General features: G+C 44.0%; 1 protein-coding gene across 2 annotated transcripts; it reads left to right on the forward strand.

Annotated features, from left to right (window-relative positions):
• Nucleotides 1-3,572: 3,572 nt before the first annotated feature.
• Nucleotides 3,573-20,167, forward strand: LOC119167366 (uncharacterized). Of its 2 annotated transcripts, none has more exons than XM_037418839.2 (5): nt 3,573-3,722; nt 11,741-11,870; nt 14,221-14,366; nt 16,659-16,791; nt 19,319-20,167. In XM_037418839.2, exons 1-5 carry the CDS (start codon nt 3,668-3,670, stop codon nt 19,575-19,577), a joined length of 723 nt encoding a protein of 240 aa, XP_037274736.2. In that variant the 5' UTR covers nt 3,573-3,667; the 3' UTR covers nt 19,578-20,167. The 2 variants fall into 2 exon arrangements, with proteins under 2 accessions (XP_037274736.2, XP_075722705.1); XM_075866590.1 differs by lacking the exon at nt 3,573-3,722 and adding an exon at nt 9,544-9,745.
• Nucleotides 20,168-22,739: the final 2,572 nt, after the last annotated feature.

Raw genomic sequence — 22,739 nt, forward strand, 5'->3', positions numbered from 1 at the left:
TGCGCTGCGCCCGCTTTGCTGGCTTTCAACCCGGGTGAGGTGGTGGCGAATTCGCTAGCCATCGGCGACGGTGAAGAAGTAAAAAAGAGAAGGCCATTAGATCACGTGTTCAAACGTGGCAACATTCGTTCGCCGCTGCAGAAACCCATTTATAAATACCGACGCGCATCATCACTTCGCAGTTGATTGACGGCCGACGCCCTCTTCGCTCCTATCAACGCCAGTGTGTGTTGCTGCAGCCTGTCCGGTCACGAGTTACACCAAATAAAGTGTTTTTTTTTGGCACGCCGACGCCACGCCCCAGTGACTGTACTCGGTGAAAGGAATGACCCTAGTTGCTCCTCAAGGATGAAGAGATAAATGCGGTAAGAACAATAAGTTAGAACGTTAATCGAAGTGAGGCAGGAGCTGACTCTTTTGTATCCGATTTCTAATTGCTCAAGAAAGCGATAGCATAGTTCACACCAAAGACCGAAGTAGTTTTTGCGCTGTCAGTTCTGCAAATGTGAAGCAGACATTTAAACCACCGCAAATTGATGAGCCGTCTCCTGATGCCAGTCGCGACAGCGTGCGCGCGACGAGCAAAGCTCACAGTTGCTAGTTCGTCGAGGCGTTTCGTCTCTCTTTGAGGGGCCATTGACTTCGGGCCTCGTAACCCACCATGATGGCGTACTATTGCGCTCGATTCCACATGCAGGTCCTGGGAGCAAATACCGGCGGCGCTGGCCGCTCTTTCGATGGGGGTGAAAATGCTGTCGGACCATGAGATCAGATTTAGTGCACGTTAAAGAACCCCAGGTGGTCGAAATTTCCGGAGCCCCCCACTACGGCGTCTCTCATAATCATAGGGTGGTTTTAGGACGTCAAACTTGAGGTGTACATCATGATGATTCAGGCCTTGTACGTGGAACGGTGCTATCGCTTGCATCATTCGTGCGGGGGAAATAGCTGGCTCATTTTGATCTCTGTTTCTGCCGAGTTTGTTGGGGGAGCATGCGTGCTCTAGTGAGACCACCAAAATACAACGCGCGGTGATATTATCGATTCGAACTTCACCCAGAAAATGACGGCAGCAAATAAACACCCATCAAGAACGTCTATATGGCTGCTATCGCAATGAAAAGCTTCGAAAAATGGGCAGCTGTGAGACTAGCTTGCGTTTGCAGCTGAGAAATCCCCAAGGAATCAAGAACCACATCAAGAAAGGTGTTCTTGTTTGTCATTTGTATGTGCTTTAAATTATTTCATTCGGAACCTGTATTCCACTTCACCTTCAAAAATCCTCATCGCATGCCTATCAATTGTTATTAAGCTTCATGAAAGCTGGCCGAAAGAAAAGCTAGCAGAAGCTATTCGAACACCAAGCAGTGGGGAAAAAGTAATCCTGCATTCTGATCATTTGCATTTATGGTGAAAGCGACCACGTCAGCACAACTCCTGCTGGAAACTGGCTTGCAAAACTTACCTCTACGACAGTGCCACGTGCAACCCACGCATGCTAATGACGCAACGAGCACTCCCTTCGAATAAGTGAGAACCGAAAAAAATATTATAATGGTCAGTGTAAGTTTTTTTTTTCAAAAAGTTCATTTTGCAGTTTTGTGCATGTCATGAGACTTCACAGAATATCACATTAATAGGCGTCACGTATTCCACCCGAATACAGAGTATGATGCGAGTTTCTCGGGCAGAGCGGCAATTTCGTGCGCTGAAAGACACCACGGAAAACTTAATTTCGATGATTCTTCCCGGCAGGTAAGTGAACCACTTACTGTTGCAACGTTGAGCGTATTGGTAGAAGGAGGTCATGCATCTGCTAGAAGTTGCTTAGAAAAAAGAAAAAAAAAAGGCGAGCCATTAGCACTCTATGCTATAGAATTCAAAGTCCTAGTTTGGGTTGCTCTACTAGAGAATACGCACACTTTCCCAACTCCAGAGAAAGACTAACGCAGGGCTTGAAGTGCGTTAAAACAATATCTTCCCGGGATACAGCTTGCCCAGTTCCATATCACCTCGAACAAGATCAAGATGACGCGAGTAAAATATAAATAAGGCTTCCACAATCGCTTAGGTTAATACCGCAAAGATAGACTTGCTCGTTTCAAGGTTACTTATCTACATTTTACAAGCTGTGTGTACCAGCAGAGGTCCGTGTTGCATAATAACCACCCACAAAATGAGAACACATGCCTTTCAGCATATAAAATAAAACTAATTGTACCATGGCCAACCAGAGCTTTGCAGGAGAACGCTACAAAAACACTAAAACACATTTTTAGAAGACCGTACGACTGGTGGCAGTTGTTATAAGTAGAAAGGAACGTTTCTTCATAATTTATGTCTTTCTTTCATATTCACTAATATATGAAATATATGACAGTCGGCAGATCATGGGCTGAAGCCGATGATCTGCAGACTGTCATTTTCACGTGAGTGGATTCATCTCCATTAGGACCAGATGTGTGTGTCGAGTCACCACGGTAGTCCAATGGCTAAAGTACTCGGTTGCTGAACCGCAAGTCGCGGGATCGAATCCCGACTAAGGCAGTTGCATTTTCGATGGAGGCGAAAATGGTGTAGGCCCGTGTGCTCAGATTTGGGTGCACGTTAAAGAAACCAAGGTGGTCGAAATTTTCGGAGCCCTCCACTACGGCATGTTTCTTAATCATATGGTGGTTTTGGGACGTTAAACCCCACATATCACTCAAGGACCAGATGCGTTAATTGATATGTTGTGCGATCGGACTGAAGAATGACCAGATCAATTATCAGAGACATTATTTACTGCCTTGCGGACATTTAATTTTACGTTACGATGACTTCCTTTGACGCAGGTGGGCGTGCGTGCTTGCATGCGTGCATGTGCAAATGCGTGTGTGTTTGTGTGCGTGCGTCTGTTTTTACGTATGTGTGCTGGTGTCTTTTATTTGGTATGTAATGCCCTTTGTATTGTCTTAATTGGTATGCTCAATACTATTCACTCAAGGGCTAAACAGCAGCCGGTGCCTTAGTTTTGCAACAACATCGCCCTATAGATGATATATAAAAACAGCTAAATCTCTTTCTCTGACCAAAGCACAGCAACAAATTCAATGCTGTGATATCCGAAGGCCAGCCGCTAAATCACCCATGAGCGGTGGACGCGACACAGGAGCTGTCCACAGCTGAAACCACGGGATGCATAATGATGTGGACGAAGGCTCCCAAGCATGAAACACTGTGTCGAAATATCGTGTCGAGCTTGCCAATAGTTGTTAGAATGTATCGCCGGCTACATTCACGAGACAGCCGCAAAACAGAAACAAAGTTTTGGCATGCACGTGCATCATTGAATAAGCTCACAATATTACAAACAAGTTCCACAACGTGTTGCCCTTCCCTCGTCCTTCTCCTCTTAGTCATTCCTCTGTCGTAGACGTTTGGGTTGAAATAAGGCCGCAAAAACGCGTGGAGCAACCTCGCGACAGCGGAGGGAAATGGCACACAGAACCTTTCCCGCCCCATCGCGGCCTTCAACTTGAGGCCCTTTCACGCCACTTAAGTTTTTTTTTCTTTCCTGCTCCATTGGAACCTAATCTAAAATGCGCAATAAATAGCCCTCTCATGTCTCTCGGTGCTCTTCAGTTGGAGCTGGACGCAAGACGAGATCGCACGCTGCGCATTCACAATGGCGACCAGTTTAGGCGTTACCCTACTCTTCCTTTCAGCGCTGCCACTGCTCGGTGAGTTGGAGTATGCTTTGAGAAATATATTTCATACATCTGAGCATGTACAGAGGGAAGCGTTTAGTTCTAAAAGGTATGCGTAAGTGTTGCTTCATTGTAATACGGTTTGGTAAAATAGGAATCGAAAGTTTGATCAGATTGAGATTGCTATTTTGTTCGCTTCTTCTACGCGCTGATTCCCACTCTGGCAGGTTAAACAATCATTGTTGGGTCTTCACGCTCCGAAAACACGATACAATTATGAGAGACTCCATAGCGGAGGGCTGCGGGAATTTCAACCGTCCGGTGTTCTTTAATGTCCACTATTAACCCACTGTACACGGACCACTAGCAATTAACCTCTGTCAATGTGCGACCACCATGGTTGGGGTGGAACCCATGACCTTTGCGTCAGCAGCTGGCCATGGGAACCACTCCACTGTGGACTAATCTGGCAGGTTAACCCCCCGAGGTATAGCTGAGCAAGTGACTTGCTAAGCTGACAAGTTCAAACACGTCAATTCAATTATTTGCTGTTGGGGCTACGTTTTAATGGCGAAAAGCAGAAACGAGCTCGTACTTGAATTAGGCACAGCCAGCATCAAAAGTTTAAAGAGAATTACTGTATTAGGTTGATTGTAATGCGATCATGATTGTACCGCGAGTGAAGTGGTCACTATATATGCATTGCTTGAAGGGAAAAAATAAAGTTACGCTATTGAATAGAAACTCAACGGTAGACGTTAGATAACAAACCATTCTTGTTACATTCGAATAAACACAGTAGGTTTGAAAAAGCCAACAGTTTCCAACATATTTGGTATAACTGAACAGTACATGTGAGCGCGTTTTCAGAGCATCCTGTGAATTCAGGTTGAAAGCTGTGTGCCAGAGCATCAAATATTCCACTCACGGTCATAGCCAGGATTTTTTTTTTTTTGAAGAGGGGTTACAAGCGGCTCCTATACATTGTTTAAATGCGTGCGTGCGTTTGTATGAGTGCGTGTATATATGCGCAAATAGAAAAAAATTAATGGAAGGTTTCAACAGTCTCTGTCTCGATGCAGGTGTTTCCTGCTCTTCGTGGTCCACAAACTTTTGAAATGCACAATACATGTTGGGGTGCCCGCACTCGAAAATCGTTTGGTGGCCCTGACTGCGGCATCACTGACAAGTAAAACGTTGTATTTGTACGCAGAACCAACCAATCTTTCAGGTTTCTCTACAGTACAACGTCACACACTTTTGGTTATAGGTTTTCTGAGATACGATAACATAACGTGCCACTGAGCCAACCTTTCAAAGCTCAAGCGCGGCATCAGAACGCGTTAAAGAAAACAGCACCCACTTTTACTGCTCTCTAGTACATTTGGATGGATGTAGGAGAAGTTAATATTGGTTAAAGCTGTGAAAATGCCTGAAAAGCACTAAAACGGTGAGGAGAGGAGACATCCTATTGCAACTGCGTTTTCTGACAATGAAGCTTCACCTATCAGAGAAACTTTCAGAAGGTTCATATGATTTTCCAAGAAAACACTCGTGTTACCTGCACCACACAGGTGCAGCAACCTTCCGGAGCACCAGCACCACACTTCACCAGAGTGATGCAACCACACTAACTGAGTAGCTATATAGTGTAAGCTACGTACTGGGCAACGCAAGCCTGTCGTAACTTTTGTGGTCAGTGTTGGCTCTCGCGTACCACTCGGACTCTCGTATCTGCCTAAAGTCCTTTTTCCCCAGAGGCTCAATACTCACTTCATCATTGTTCCAATTCCATTTCTATTGTCAGACAAATTTCATATTCATCGAAGTTACAAACCGGTAGGAATGGTGACCACAGAGGAGTGGTTTGAGCTCTCTCTTTATGTTGGCTCTGTTATTATCAGTCAGAAAAATTCGTGCGGTGTTGTGTGGCGTCGACTAGGGATACAGGACGTGTCTTCCTTTAAATGGCACGCGCACAGACGAACCTAGTTGTAAAGAATGCAGATTCGTGAGAAATCCGTTTGCAGGTAATCATCAATATTGTGATACGATGCACTGTGCACAATAAACGATGATGTGAATACTTCTGCTCACATGGGCCTTGGGCAGTCGTGTAAACTTCAAAGCCTTAAAGAATAACAAGAAGTGTATGATTGAATAAAAAATACAAAAACAAAATGAAAATTACCGTCAGTACCTGAGCTCCTATAACATGCAACATTTACCGAAAATACGGCTGTGCTTCGCCGCGGTAGTTTATTGGCTAAGGTACTCGGCTGTTGACCCGCAGGTCGTGGGATCGAATCCCAGCTGCAGCGGCTGCATTTTCGGTGGAAGCGAAAACGCTATAAGCCCGTGTGCTCAGATCTGGGTGCATGTTAAAGAACCCCAGGTGGACAACATTTCCGGAGCCCACCACAGTGGCGTCTCCCATAATCATTAGGTGATTTTGGGGCGTTACACCCCACATAGCAATCAAAATATACGGTTGTAGGACGGCAACCTGGTGACAGTGACGAATGCTGATGCGCTGTATGTAAAGTGTGCTCTTAAAGGCAATACTCAAATGAACCCTGTCCATAATTCAGGTCCTCTAACAACCAGTTTGTCAGCAAACAATCTCCACGCACGTAGCACTCGGCGGTCGAGATCAGTCAGAACTGTCGACCACCAGTAGCCGTGTGCAAACATGACAGTGTTCTTCTGTAGGAGGGCGAAATTCGGACATCCTGTGCATGCAGATGCTCCCTTGAATAGCGGACCCGGTTGTACGTGTTCCTTTTCTATAATGAATGTTGTTTTCCAAAGTGTGCCACGTTGATCTCGTTTCGATATCTGCTGTTTGCTTCGGAGGCACTACTAGATCGCGACAGCAGTGATCACATGACGAAACCTTGTACTCAAACTCGCCGCCATAAATATGGACGCAACTGAGCGGCTCAATCTGGGACAAGGTTTCTGAATCACGACGTCTGACCTCTTTTGCTGGAAACCATCGTTGTTCTCGGTGCATCAAGTACGCGCCGCCTTCCCGGTGTACGCACAGCTTTCCTGCAGTCGTCGGAGCACCTTTAATCGTACTTTAAGTCCTGCGTCACTCACTGCATCATATCAGAATGACTGAGCAGTTTTGTGACTGCATATTTTCTTGAATATACGTTCAACACGGAACAAGAAAGTGAGCTTCTATGTGTTGGGCACATTTGTATGCCCCATATAGCGGTGCAAGCAGTGCGTGTCGCTCGTCTTTTTAGCACTCCGGAACCTGGGATGACTCAGCCACCGCATTTTCTTCTTAAGGTTGTCACAGTTTAGGGATCAGTGTCAAAAAGTCTTCGCTTGTTTCACAATTCTTAGCAATTGTTATTTCCCCTCCCTCACACTTGCGTGGTCGCCCCATCGCTCATATTTGCAGACTTTCTAAGTCACAGTCGTTCCACAGTGAAGATTTCGTTGCTTAAATACCTACGGCAGAGCTCCGTTCTCGTGATCACGTCTGGCTCTACCAGCTGTGCTAAGACGGCACGATTTCCTGCTTCATTTTATTGGTATTTCTGAGTAATAGCAGGAGCGAGATTTTCATGCAATATAGTTGATTTTCTCTGATGTCGTAATTACTGCATCACAAATAAAAAGTGCAAAGAATGTTTCATTCGTGGTTTCCATGGGTTCTTCGTTTGATAGTTTTATCGAGCAGTATCTAACATTGAAAAAAAAAAAACTACCCACCTGAACATGTAAAAATATTGCACTCTTGTGGTCGTATACACGGCTTCATAATTTCATCGTTCCTTTTAAAAGATAGTTCGCTTCGAACGTGCATGATTTGGTGGCTCAAGGTGTCACAGAGGAGACCACTTCCGAGTAAACGTGTGTTTACCCAACTGTTGTTTTCTAAACGGGAAAGCGACTGCTCTACACTAATTTTCACGGTGAGTGATATTCCCAAATGTTTTCAATACAACTGCCGCTGAACGCGTAAAAGCATTTCTGGTTTTATCATTAAGCACACTCGCGGCGCAGTAGCCGATTCTTATCTTTATTGTTTTTTTACATGCATTAATGCCAAAAAGTAAGCACAACTGTACAGTTCCTACGTCTTCTTACGGTTGTTTTTTTTTTCTTTTTCGTCTTCGCGTCGGCAATCATCGCGTGAGCTGTAAGTTTTGGATGATTGCCATTTCTAAAGCAGAAAGTGACTTAACCGCAAAACAACAATAACTGCGGATAAATACATAGGAGAGGGGAGGGCGGGATACTCTGCGCACAGGCGTATTTCATAGGAGCACTCGGAAAACTCTGCGTCTATAGTGTACGCGAGATACTTCAGGCTTCTCAGTAATTGCAGTGAAACTCGCACAATGTGTTTCACTGTGTAGTTAGGGTATGGAGTTTCTCAAACTTAACTAGAAGGGAATCTGGCACTGCAATGGTTCAGCCAAAATGCAAAAGATGGGATGTTCACAAGCTTGCCTAGCCTGCATGCTTGCGGGCTTCGAACGTGCTTGTGCATTTCTTTAATGCTGCATTTTGCTTTTGTTTCAAGTAAAATAACACACCATTTTCAACTTCGTTTGCCTATTTGAATTGGTGTGTCTAAAAAGGTCAAGGTAGCGAAGGGCCACTGCCGATCATGCGCTGATTGTCGCCTTGTAACAAAGTGGCTCCATGCCACGCGAAGCCAAACGAAGTCTTAAGAACTGAAATTAGACAAATTTAGACAAATTAGCCAAAAATATTAGACGAATGCTCGCTGAAGCATCGTGCGTTGCAGTTCCTTGAGAGACGAGCGCGAGTGTTCTCTATAGTGCACTTAGAGTAACCTTTTATTATTCAGTTGAATAACCACTCAGTATTTGGCTCTCAATTACTCTTGAAGTTGGGCATCGATATGACGTTAACAGTTGAATGCATATGTGTAATACCCGCACATCATGACCAGTCACTCTTCTCTATCAAAGTTTTGCAGAGTTTCTTAATTTTTTTATCCTTCGTACATAATTGTACCTCTTATTTTTCACATTTGGTTCGCAGAGAGAATATATAACAATAACATATACACTGTGGAAACTTCAGATACGTGATAGCTATCCGCATCGGCATTGAATGCTTTATTTTTTTTTTTATTTTGGATGCCCATTGCACTCATTATGTGGGCATGACCTTCCAATTCCTTATTTCCTTCGCAAGCCATTTAAACTTTAATTGATGCAACCCCAAAAATATTCTGCACCTCAGAGTAGTCACGCGATATATACTGAAACAGAAAGTAGAAGTCCCTCTTGGTGGCTCAGGAGAGACTTCTGAAGCTATTCCTAGGGGACAGAGCGCGAGCATGCGGCGCCAGCAAGATTGTGATCGATAAAACCTCAAGGAAGTGAGGTGACGTTCGTGATCGGGCTGGTTTCGTGCGCTTCAATGTTGAAAGAACAACAATAGTAGCTTGCTTGGATAGTAACAGACTAAAATAAACGGAGTTGTCTTCACAAGAATCAAAACGATGTCTCCAGATGATGCGTGTACTCTTTGTTCATTTAAGCAACGGACTAGCCTTTTTCACATGCAGGGCGCTCGAAATGGCCATTTGTTCTTACCAAAAAAAAAAGAGAGATACTACCTTGGAGTCTGTCGCATCGTGTGGACATCTTTTAGGTAGAAGGAAGTTTGTACATGAAAATTCAGAGTACCGACGAGTCACGAGTCCTGAACAAAATACGTGGATGAAGTGAGCCCTGTTTATAAGCATTCAGCCAATAATAATTTCATGCTTCTTGGCAACAGGCCTGTATCTCCTGTACGCACACAGCCAATATGAAGTAAAAGCAGTTCCTTATGCAGGACAGTCACGCGAACTAATAAAGAAAGCATGGTAGTAGAAAATTCACAACTGATAACGCTCGTAAACCGACCACTTCACAGATTATTGCCTTTTGGTTTTACGCTAAAAGACTGCCTGCGTCACAAAGTGGGAGAAATAGACTGCAAACGCCAGGGGAGAATAACAGACCATCAAGCAAAGGAAAATATAAGAGATGCGAAGCACACACTGCTGGGTGAGTTGGTATTTCATCTTAAGTGAGCTGCGCAAAAAAAAATGAAGTACAAAAGGAAGACACCTGAAGACAGCGCAGCGCGCTGTGTCCAGGTGTCTTCCTTTTGTATTTCAATTTTTTCCGCGTAACTGCCTTAAGATAGGAGATGCTATTTCCAGTAGTTTTGATATCGACGTCGTGAAATTGAAGTAGTTGAAAACACAACTTTTTGTCGTATTTTCCCATGTCGTTTGTTTACTGTGCTTGTGTGTTAGTTCTTCTTAAGTTTGTATATAAAAATGAAAAAGAATGATTTTTTTTCTCTCCTTGTGTCCATTATTTCTAACTTCAGAGGTTGTTGGGGGTCTTTTTATTGCTAAGATTCTCATGGTTATCGTGCAAGATATGTGCCATTGTCATCCGCCATACGATGCCTCCTTGCTGACTTTCATTCCCACTTTCTTTTCCAATATTCCAAAGCAACGCGCTACTCACCGTTGCACTTACGTTATAGCTGACCAAAAATTTAGTCGTTTAGTCCTTTATATTACTCTCGGCCACTAAACATGCTTTCATTGTGATAGCACTTATAAAGACACTCCCGGCTAGATTTTGCCGCCAACGTCAGCGTCTATGTCATGCACCGTATATGTATAAGTCTCTGTATATATACAAACGCAAAAAAGAAAAAAAATCTTTAAAAACAGTGGCCCCGTATCTGCATGTTTCACTGCAAATGTCGTCGAAAGACGATAGCCTTGCGTGTGGAGAGAGTGTACAAAACGTTTAGTTCATGTTCCTTGCGAAAAAAATTGGTGAATTATTTTCTCGAACCACTGCGTTAGAGAGTCTAAATCCGTGAAACGAAGGCGTACGAGTTAATCGAGGCACGTTAGACACGAGCGCTATCTGGCAGTTGTCTTCGAAAACGAAGGAACGTGTATGCCCCCGCGGAGAAAGATGCACGCATGTCCCGGAGCCGATAAGGAGCAGGACGCAAAGCGACGGGCAGGTGCCACTACAGTGTCGTCTTAGCAAAGCGTTGGAAGCGCTTACTTTTTTGAGCATCGCATTGCACTGTCAGCGCAGCGTGATGAACACCACGGTCCCTAGAATTACTTGTGTGTGCCTTCTCTAGTGTTAGCGAACACATACAAAACATCGACGTGTTGTTTGGGTGCCTCAGATATGCGCAATAATTGTTTTTAATTGACGATTGCTTAAGTATGAACGGTGAAACTTGAGCAATATTGTTGGGTGCTGCGGATATGGTTGGTCGTTTGAGGTATCGTTTGGTGCCATTAGAGGAACGTTACCGTGGACAAACAGACAAATGGACAGACATACAGACAGAAATAAAGACAGAAATCAAGCTTTTGGCATCGTCTTTAAAAGATTCCGGCGCGCTGAATCGAACGTGGGAACTCGGCGTCGTGAGTGCAAGGCGCTAACCACTGAGCCACCTTGAGGTACCTCCAACGTTCAATGTGCGAGCTATTCATATGTACTACTTACCGCTGTTAGCGCGCATGCCGGGGGGGGGAAGGGAACTTTCTCGTTTTCAGCATTATCACTGAGATGGCGCAGTGAGCGCGTGGTGGCTCTCATCTCTCACGCGTATACTTTTGCTCACGTAGAGAATAAGGGGGTGTACGGTCGATCGCGCACCCTTATCTTGCAGTGGAGAAACTCGCACGTCTTGGCTAGCATTTAAGTTCTTCCATAGGAACGATTCTGTTGTAATTACCGGGCGCACAAAGGTCACTGCAATTGCTGCATAGCCTCCGTTTGCGAAAAGGGCGTGCTTTTCAGACACAGCGAAGTAACAACTGAGACGCTAATTCGTGTTAATCTGTACCTTTGAGTACGTTTCGTGCGTCCTTCATGCGTGATAAACGCGGGGCACGTTCCAATCTGCTTGCCATTCTGTGCTAGACCTTCCAATTTGTTGCTATCGCGTCCATTGCACCCCCTTTGCGGCAAAGCTGTGATTTTTTTTCCATTCCGACCAAATAGGCAGATGCGAGCTGAAGCTGAACCCGGGCTGCAAGGTGGAGACGCTGAGGGCTTGCGGTGACGACTTCATACCTTACAAGAAAGGGCCACACCTCCACGAGTCCGGACAAGAGTTTGACGAAGGATGCAAGTAAGCGATTCATCACGCTTTGTTTCGACGTATAAAACCGTTGCTCACACATAAATGGTGGTTGTGAATTTCTCGAAGTTTCTAGCAGAAAGGTCGCTAAGCCAAAGAAACTCTGGATCCGATGCCTTCGAGAACTGATCACATGGCTCATTGATATGGTGATGACAGACTATGATGAAATATGCACTTACGGGTAGACCATGATTCTTCTATAGCTCATACGCCTCCAACTTATATGTTTTGGTTATTTATTTATTTATTATTTACATATTTGTTTATATATTTATTTATTTATTAAAATTCGTAGAACATGAAGTTCTACGAATTTTCGAGAGTTTGGAAAAGTGTAAATCCTTAAAAAAACGCCATAAGCAAGGCGTTCAACACCAACATTACAGTAATTCACTGCTCAATCGTAAAAAGCTTACACTGTCTCTAAATAACTACATACAACTTATCAGCCTCGAATGGGCCGCATAATAAGGCGTTCGTATAAATTTCGCATAAGGTCTCGTTTAACCAGAGCCTAAACACAGACGGGATGCGGATGGCCAATTAATTAACGCAGTGATGGAAGCGCCAGCACATTGCCACTTCGCACTAAAACAACGTCACCAACACACTTGAATTGCTTGATTGCTACTCTGAGCTAATTGCATTGTCCAAGCTCGTGAAACTGTTTTATATATGAGTATTTTTAGAGAACCTTGGTAACTTTGAACGATAATCTATCTATCTATCTATCTATCTATCTATCTATCTATCTATCTATCTATCTATCTATCTATCTATCTATATATCTATCTATCTATCTAATCTGTGCTGGTGCTTCAAGCCGTCTATCGCTATGGCAGGGCGTAGATTTTTACCACAAAAGGTTTGGTTGATGCAGTCTGTTTTATGTAAAGAGTGGGTTGCTGTCTGTCGAATTTTCGAGAAGAGATTATTATGACCCTGACCATCGTCCGCAGTTGTGGTTTATTTTTTATTCTTCAGACCTAGCACAATGGGTTCACAATTTTCTGACCACAACATTTATTGTGAAGTGAAGTGTACACGGTGGAAAAATGAGTGTTTTTAAAAACTATGCTTGCATTGCAGTGCGCTTGGCTTCTTTTTATTTATTGACTGGTGAGGCACGGAGACAGCAATGTTCCATGCCCATCTTCTGCTTGTTTTCTGAGAAAACTTCGAGCGTTTCCCTGTATGCCAAATAAGAATGATCTGATCTGGAATAGAAATAACGTGATGAACTGTTCAAATATCCATTGTGAAGATGAAGAAAATGAGAAGTACTGGTGTGGGTCAGAGTTTTGATGGGCCCCGCAACAGCTTTCTATGTAGTCGTCTAATGACTTCTGGAGGTGCCACCACCCCCTGTAATGTCGATGTTGCCTTATGGCACATGAGTGCCTCGCGGACTACCTGCATTTAGGTTTACGAGCTGTCGAGCGAAAGGTGACGCTGCGGTGAGCGGGTTATGTTCAACGCGGTGGCGCTGACAGGAGAGGCTAGGCCAGTGCACAGCAAAATCTAGCGAAGTCTAATTGGAGCTTTGCAGTGTCTCCCGTAGACGTTCCGTGTGCTGGGTTCATGGGGGATGGCACCACGGGTAGTTGGCTGAAAGTAAAATTTAGTTGAGGTTCAGCGTTCTTCACTTTTTGTTTGTTTCAGCGCACAACAGATATGCCTAAGCTTCGTATGCTATTTGCACCTACAAGTATGAGCTACTCCTTATGCGGCCAGGGCAAGACATCATGTCAGCGACTACACATTTAAAACTAACACTCCAAGAATGAGAAGCATTATCTTGAAATACAGGTGTGCATGTGGGAACGTCAACCAGACTGGCTGAGCGATCTTCTCTTTCCTCGTACGCTCAATATTGTCCACTCCAGTGGCGTAGCCATGGACATGCTCGGCTACTGAAAATTCGCGAGCTTTATCACGGCCGTGGCTCTCATATGAAACTGTACCCATGTTCAGTGCAATAACAGTGCGCGTTTACGATGACTAGGTCGCCAAATTTTTCAGAGCCTCGTATTGCGGCGTCAGCATCACTCAATCATGTCATGGGTAGGACGTAAAAGCCCTGGTAATGTACGCTAAAGACAATAAAAATTTCCAAAACTATCTACTACGGCACACCACACAATCGTATTGCAGTTATCGTGGTTTGCAACCGTAATGTGACGTAGATAGTCGCAGAAATACTCGTATGTACACGCATATTGCCGTTTCAAATTGCCAACTTTTCTAATGTGTATCACACTTCACAATGTTTTTGAAGTTTTTGTACAATTTACTGCCTGAAAGGTGCTTGACACGAGGAGTGTACTTTCCATTGTAGAAAGGACAAGACGCAGCTTCCTTGCACTATCAAGTTCATCAACGATTGCACGGAAGGACTGTCGAAAGCCGCGGCACTGGTGGCAGTGAAGGCTCTGGAAGAGAACGTCGAGGCTGCCTGCGCCGTGGGCTCAGATGCGTACAACAGTAAGTCACTTGTAACATCTCTCATCTCTCGTTTTATTTTCCCTGTGTAGAAAGAGCCTTCAAGTTTTACGCTATAATAAATGGTGAAAACATGGCGAGAAAACCGCGTCTTCTGAAAAGGAAAAACACGATTATAAGTACTTAGCAAGGTTCGCACTAATTTCCTGATAAAAAAAAAACATCAGCACAGGTCTAAAATGCCAACGTACGCGTGCAAATGAACTGTGACATCCGGCTGGCACTGTATACAAGAATTCACCCCTCTTGTGCGTATTCAAACGAGACTGGAACATTTTAAGATAGAGAAAGAATGAAACGTCATCCTGGTGCTTAAGGCCTGTGGATTCTACGAAAAAATATTCCTTGCGAAATGTGAGCAGTTAGGTTGACTTTGAACTTTCTCTTCGAGTAACAGCCTCTGCCTTAGAGGCAGGAGAAGCCGCCGTAGCCCTGGCTAGCTCTTTTGAGGCAACTAATTACGTATTGTCTTATTCAAAAAGGGCGCTCAAGAACTTCATGGTAGGCTGTGTTCGACCGACCACGGCCAACATCTTCAAAACTAAAATAACCAACGAAGCGATATGATACAACTTGTATGGGTGGGCTCTGTCGTGTGGAATCCGGATAGTGAGGCGGCTCACCGTGTAGCTTGAGGTTTAATCAACGGGTAGGTGGACCCCTGAGCCCAACACTTCTCACAGGACAGGATCACCACATGAAACGAAATTAAATCTGTTTACAGAGAGAACCGCAAAGCATACATGGCCCCGCATACTGACCTCACAAGGCAACAGAAAATTCTCTGGGGGTGAACGCAAACAAATTATCTTTCGTGCCCTCACCTGCAGTCTAGAATATACACAGAAGACATTAAACTACGCTGCCGACATGGCGACTGCCTGAGGGCCACCCAAAACCGCATTCTTTGGGAATGCGAGGGAAACACTCCACCAAAGACATTACTGCTAGCTTCCCTCCTCGAGACGTGGGAGTCACTATATCGTCGACTGATTACCGTGTTCAGAGAGAAACGGTTAAAACGGTTCAGGGCCGAAACGGTCGTGGCAAGCTGCTGCTCAGCACCCCCTACACAACCGGCACACTTAATTCGGCAACCTCGCCTTTAAATAAAGCTGTTTCTCTCTCTTCTTGAGAAGCCATTTTGCGGAATCCCGCTAGCTTCCGAAAGAGTTTTGGGAAGTGAACCTAGGGAATACCCGTTTTGTAGAATCCTTGTAGAAGGTTCGCAGTTTCGCACAGCCGTCAGTCTCACTCTCCTAAAGCAACGTGGCACCGTTACTTTTTGGTCGAGGCCGACTGGATAGCTGTCCAACCAAACAAATAAAAAAAGAGCAGGATAAAAATAAAAGTGAACAATAAAGTGTTAAAATAAAAGTGAACAATAAATGTGAACAATAACAACAGTGTGAGATGCTTGTAATTACATTCCAGAAAAGAAAATTAAGAAAAAGGTTGCTTTTTGGTGATCTCTTCATTATTCTTTATTTGCTTATATTGAAATATTTATTTATTCTGCAGTCAGTCATTTTCAAATACCACACATAAAAGGGAAATTATTAGACCCGATATATATGCACGGGCAATTTGTTTTTGGCATGGTTCATTTTGAGCAAACAAAAATAATACTCATAAAGTTGGTCATGAAACGCGGCACGTAGAACATCGCAACGCTTTCACTAAAATAATCAGCTGCAGATTTACGCAGTACATTGGGGTTTATTTGACGCGTTCACTATGTAGAAATTTCAACTGATCATATGCGCAATGTATCTCGCCCTTCCTTTCTCACTGGTTCGAGAAACTGCCTAAGCTTCCCGCGCCCACATATATGGAGGCTGCGCCTGAAGGAAGTATTATTGAGTTTAGTGGTGCAGGAAAGCTAACCACAATGGTGTTGCCAAAGTAACTCGCTTTTGGTTTTGCGTTCACATTTGAACTCTGCTTTGTTGAAGTTGGTGTCGATGGCGGAACCGGAAAACCCTGAATGGGAAAGCAGGCATGGAGAACAAGTAAGCGTGATATAACATTGACCAAGATATCTCACCTGCCACATTTTGTATAGGTTGTAAATATATTTTAAAAACTTGAAAACTGCTCTGAATTTCAGTTATTGCTTCTGAAACTGTTCGCAACTTGTGCAGCGCCACAACACCACGCTTAAGAAGTGGTTCGCGCAGTGGTGCTTTAGTATGAGATGCCCTACGTATACGAGATGTTTTCATACACCACGCCGGTATATAATTTAATCGTTCCGTTCATTTCTCGTATCAGGATACCAGAAAGCCATCAAGTGCATGAATTCTCAAGGCGAGAAACTCCATAAGTGCATCTCGAACTTCCAAGGTGTTTTGGAACGTGCAGTGGTGAAGGCACCTTCGAAGGAAGTAATTCATTACACCTGCTGGTAAGTGTTGGTTTCTTCTGCTTTATTCAATGGTGTGGGCAACACGAAGAAAAAAAAATACGGCTGCTAACCGCTAGTGGTGCGAAGTCTGGAAAAGCAGTGGATCTGAATGGTCTTCCTTGTTTGGTTTTAGTTGCCTGTTGGTTTGTTTCTCCCTGTCTTTCTAGTTTTTTCTGCCTCTTGTTTGTTTCTCTTTATTTCTATTTCTGTGTTTATTTTATTCTTCCTCTGACTTTATCTTCGTTTCTTCCTCTCGGTTAATTTCTCTTCTTTACCTTTCTCTATTTATCTGTCATTGTATATTTTCCTGTTCCTCATTTCCTTCTGTCTCCATTTTTTCCTCTTTTTTCTCACTTTTTCTTCTGCTTATTTCTCTTTCTATCTCTGTGTTTGTTTTTTCGCGCATACGAGCTATTCCATCCAAGTCGCATGATTGGCGCACGTGTTCTGGGAGAGAAGCAGAAGATGAAGAAAACGCAGAGATCAAGTTGCCGCTGCTTTCACAGTGATATCTTTTGCAGAGGATCGATTGACTTCCTCCTAGGTTGAGCTCCTCCACTGTTGAAAATGAATCTCAACATTGACGCCTGTATTACAACAAAGGAATATATACGCAACATAGTTTGGCTTAGTGCAAGTGATTTTTTTATAAATTTAAGTGGGATAATCACCATTCTGTGTCGAAATGAATGTGATTTTGGCACATAGTTTGTGACAAAGGTGGCGAATAGTTAAGCAGTGTATATTTTTTACCATTTATTTACTGGTGCAACACGCCACTACACAGGTGGCTTGAACCTCGCAGAGAACATCAAAAGGAGGCACATCCTTCCTGCTATTTAAAATAGGCATTACCCTCGTCATCAAGGACTTATGAAAGCCGAAAGCGACTCGAAATAGTAGAACAGTTCGAAAATATGAGGCCTAAACATATGTGAAAGCTAATTTACCACTACTGAACAATTAGCATTAGGTCCACGAGAACAAGAAGATAATGAATATCCTGGTACGTTCTTCTTCAGCCACCGAGGAACCTGGAAAACTACATTCTCTCTGCTACCTCTTTAAGACTCACTCTCTCACTATACCAAGAACAGACGACAATTTCTCAACACTGCATCCAGAATGAAATTTTCACAGTTCTATCCTAGCCGTCAGCGAAGCATTAGACCTCGGCGGTTGTGGGACATGCGGAACAGTTGATGCTGCTGATATTGCCTCGATGTGAAAAGGCTGGTACTGGAAATTTGAGAACGGTTCATTGGCTGGCAGAGTTGCCCGGATCAGGAACAAGGCGTTAACTGAGTGCACTTGATCTTAATGCATACGATGTTACTAAGGTGCCAACGCGATTGAGACGGTGTCGACATCTGTGTAAGCACCATCGCAGCATCAACTTGCAAGTCGAGCCTTGTGCTGTGCGCCACTTGTTTCTTTTGCTCGCGTCAGAAAGTTGCTCTAACCATTCACTTAAACTCGTATACTAAGTGGCGCAGAAGGTCAGACTGATGAACTACATAGCGACTTATTTGGGGATACTTTTCTAGATGGTCAAGAGTGAATGAGTATGAGCGCTAAATGATGGGTGAGACTTTAAAACATCCACTCATCGCGCTGTTAACACCTTTTGACACCTGTAGTGATGCTACCCTTTGGCCACAAAGCAATACATGTGTGAAGTACGCTGGTTTCCCTACATGACATTCATTTAGTGTTTGCTTTTACGAGGCGGCTTAACGTGATAGCGTGGCTCTGTGGTAGAACACATGCTTGCCACGCAGACACCCTAGGTTTGATTGTCACTTGAACCGGAGTTTTTCGTGGTTAATTTGACTTGCACGGTTCACTGTGTTTTTGGTCACGAGCAAGGTGATCACTTTTCACTCACCATTTACGATGCCGACGCTGAAATTTCTGCCGAACGAGCTCATGAACACATCTCGAAAATATATACTTCCTGTGTGTGAGCGCCCAAGTCCGATTGACAAGACGATAGCTGGCAAAGTTCATTCGCGTATTCATTGATCTCCCTCATCTAAAAGACTTGACAGTGCCTTTGCAAATATTGGTACTTGTATATTTTACCAGAAAGCTTCGCGCAGATAAGTAGACTGCTTATATGCGTGGAGATGGCTGTAGAATGATAAAGTAATGGTACTTGCATTTTATTAGGTCAAAGAGAGGGAGTTGGTCCAAGTGGCTTTTACACAATGCTAATCACAATCCACACCTAAGAACTATCACTCTATTATTTGAAAGAAGGAAGTACAAATATAGGAGCTCATATTTTGAGAGCTAACCGACATTTAGGCCAAAAAAGCAATAAACATTTCATTTGCAGTAATTATGATATAATTGTGCACTCCTAGATAAGCTGATATGATTTCCATTACATGCTTGTAATCATAATTACTACAAATACCATTCCCGATACATTTCTTGGCCTTGTCGTACGTTATTTCTCATCATTATTGTGATTTATTCACATATCTATTGCCATAATGATTGGCTCGCTTATTCACCGCAGCTCCTATTCTCAAACGGTGGACTGCCTGACTGATGCACTGGCACCATGCAAGAGCGTCGGCGCTCAGGATTATATCGTCGGAATCGTCGAGCAGATGTTTGGCGAGACGCTCAACCTGGTCTGCGGTAAATACAAGAAAGGCTCAGCTGAATGCAAGTCCCTACCACAGCTTCCACGTCTCGGCGCCAACGACCGAAGGCTGGACAACATCGTCGAAATACTCTTGGAAACCGCCAACACACTGGGGCGGAAAAACTAGATTATCGTCGTTATGTAAATAGCTTTGTTTAGCTCACGCGAAAGCAAGTGCGGAAGTGCAGCTAGTCGTAAAGGTCACGTGCATTTCTGTGACTTTTACATACCATTGTTTTTTTCTAGACCTCAACTTGACGAGAAAGGCACAATTGGTATTTCATCCACAGGCACATTTGGCAATCATCCTAGCATTGTGTTCACATTTTGTTTCGTACACATCATTTTAGCGCACGTTACATAGGACAGAGCAAAATTCTCCTGTATCTTCTTGTTTACACAAACAACCCGCGTGTACTCATCTAAGTACCTTAAAAGGCATGGTAATCAGTACCTACCGAACAAAAATAAAATATCCTGGATGCACAGGTGAAGAAATATTTTTAAAATATATCATTTCGAAGCCCACAGTACACGACTACTTATACGAGACAGTTTCCCCAAGAGCATCATTTATCGCTTGTGACGAAGAAAATAGTCACAAAGATTGAAGGTTGAACAGTGCCAACGGAAGAAAAGGTTAGCGCTTCTTCCGAAACCAAACTTTGTTCCGCGAATTTCTTTCGCTTGAGACAATAAAAACGTCATTGTTGATTAGATTGGCCTATTGATTTATTGACCGACTTATAGAATACTTCCACGATTGAGTGGATGTCAGTTTGGTAAACAAACAAATAGGTTGTCCACCCAAGGTGAAACAGAGCCAACTATCGCTAATTCGGCTCTTGAAAATCGCAGTAGGGTTGACAGGCGGGCTAGTTGGTACAAATTGATAATGGAATAATTGGAAACGCAAACCAACGGGACACAAGAGAAGAGACAAACAAGCGCAGACAAACTGCGCTTGTTTGTCTCTTCTCTTGTGTCCCGTTGGTTCGCGCTTCCAATTATTCCATTATGATCTTGAAAATCTACCAACTCGATCAACTATTACCGCATCTTAAAGACGTTTTGTCGCAGTGGGACCATGGTTATGACACTCAGATGCTGACCTGAATGTCGCAAGTTTCTATTGTGACCGAGACGGTAAGGTTTCGACAGAGGTGAAATGCTACAGACCCGTGCACTGTGTGCTGTCAGTGCACGTCAAAGGACACCACATCACAGAAATTTCCAAAGTCCTCCTGTTAAGTCTCTCAATCAAATCATGGTTTTCAGATGTCGAACCTCAATATACATGTTTTTTACATAGCTACTACTAATAAAGCTAGAACGTAATTATATTGAAATATATATCATTTCCACAAGTATTCTAGAGAAGTCAAATAGTCTAGTTTTTTTTTCTTTGAAGCGTTGCTCTGCTCAACCGCAACGTGGCAATGGGCACAGAGGTGCTTCAGAGCTACTCAGAGACGCCGACTTGGAGAGAAGACTACTTGACCAAATGTTCGTTCCAGAAACAACCCATAAAAAAATATCTCAGCCACTCAGCGTTACCGCACACGAAATTGGCGGAAGAAAATGGGCTAACGTCATGTATCTATTTACGTAACGTGAATTCACGGCTAGTGGCGACGTAGCATTATCTCCGTTGTTGCTAATATTTCGAACTTTTTATAAACAACTTCACGGAAGAGAATTCGCTGGTGGGCGTGAAATTAGACAAAACATTTTGCTCTCGATCGTGATTTAAAATAATTTCGCTCGCACAACAAAGCGTGGTTTCCGCCGCATTCGCCAGCGTGTTCTAACTAATAGGCACATATCTTTGAGAATGAAGAGACGGATGAAACATGTTCTATGTGTGAAGCATAGAAGAAGACATCCGTATCCCAGAGAATCTTCTTGGCCAACAGTTTCCCTTGGCAGTAGTGTCATTGCTATGACGTACTACGCCGCACTTATTTGGTTAAAGTTAGTTGATAACCCAAAACTCAGTAATAGTGTAGTTGAGTTCGTTCGGCATGGAAGCATAAGGCTAAGTACGAAGTACTTAGTGAGGCTCGCAGTCACGCATGTCATCTCCAAGGCCCTATTTAATCGAGTTTCGGTTGAGGGCTCAGCGGAAGCTCGAAAACGCAGCTGTAGGGCCCAAGGCAGAATGATCTCTCGACGGTTTTCCAATATGTAGCCAAAGTAACACCAACCTTTATGGACCAAACCGTCCTGGTCACCCGTTGATATTCGTTTTTTTTAAATAATGATTGATTTATATGCTATATATGTGGGGTTTAACGTCCCAAAACCACCATATCATTATTAGAGACGTCGTAGTAAAGGGCTCCAGAAATTTCGACCACTCGGGGTTCTTTAATGTGCACCCAAATCTCAGCACACGGGCCTACAAAATTTCCGCCTCCATCGGAAATGCAGCCACCACAGTAGGGGTTCGATCCCGCGACCTGCGGGTCAGCAGCCGAGTACCTTAGTCACTAGACCACCACGGCGGGGCTTTTTAAAATGTGAATGCATTTCTTAGTTGGGCTACGTCAGGCACCCAGTGGCGGCGTCCACGGCGGCGCCCGCACGCCAGCAGGTGTTATTTCTCCGCTCTCCCTCGCTCTGTCATTGCAACAGCTGCGGACGCACGAACTTATTCTTGCCCCTAGTAACCGGTGCATGTGTTGCGAGAGAGTGTAGGAGAGGGTAGGTGCAGTGCATCACCACTCCTTCACTCGCCATTCGCTCTCTCTCCTCCCTGAAGCCAACTCTCCCGTCCACTCGCGCATTATTTGCGACCGTTCGCTGGCTGGGCGCTTCTCAAAAACATCCGGAAATGTGTGCTCGGGTCACTGCCGTGAAGCGCCAATGCAGAGCCGAGAACACTGGCGCCCCGCTCTCCCGTCCGCTCGCTCCTCGTTCTCGACCGTTCGCTGGCTGGGCCCCTCTCAAGGCGATGGCAGAAGTTGGTAAAGGCGAATGTTTGAAGGCAACGGTGCCCTCTCTCGGTGCAAGTAATGCATTCGCATTTCCTCACGATTCCCTCCTGTGGGGGGGGGGCATTTTTTTCATTTCTAGGTTACATATGCTTGCCTAAATCTTGGTCATTTTTTACTTTCATCTCTTTTCCCCCTTTCTCCTATCTTCTTTCTATCGCGTTCCTCTTCCCGAAAAAGTAAGTAGGCATAGTGCCTGTCCAGGTGACCGTTGCCAGCTTGTTTTCTCTCTCTTTCCTCTGTGTTCTTGTGTATCCGTGTATACAATTGAAAAATAAACATCTACTTGGCCG

This window comes from Rhipicephalus microplus, chromosome 6 (assembly GCF_043290135.1).
Source record: "Rhipicephalus microplus isolate Deutch F79 chromosome 6, USDA_Rmic, whole genome shotgun sequence".
Taxonomy (NCBI): domain Eukaryota; kingdom Metazoa; phylum Arthropoda; class Arachnida; order Ixodida; family Ixodidae; genus Rhipicephalus; species Rhipicephalus microplus.

Bases quoted from the DNA above. Each gene is read 5' to 3' on its own strand.
- LOC119167366 (XM_075866590.1), top strand. From the start codon at position 9,559: ATGGTAGTAGAAAATTCACAACTGATAACGCTCGTAAACCGACCACTT. The intron at 9,746-11,740 runs GTGAGTTGGTAT...CCGACCAAATAG, and splicing joins TGCGAAGCACACACTGCTGG to GCAGATGCGAGCTGAAGCTG. The intron at 14,367-16,658 runs GTAAGTCACTTG...TTCTCGTATCAG, and splicing joins GGGCTCAGATGCGTACAACA to GATACCAGAAAGCCATCAAG.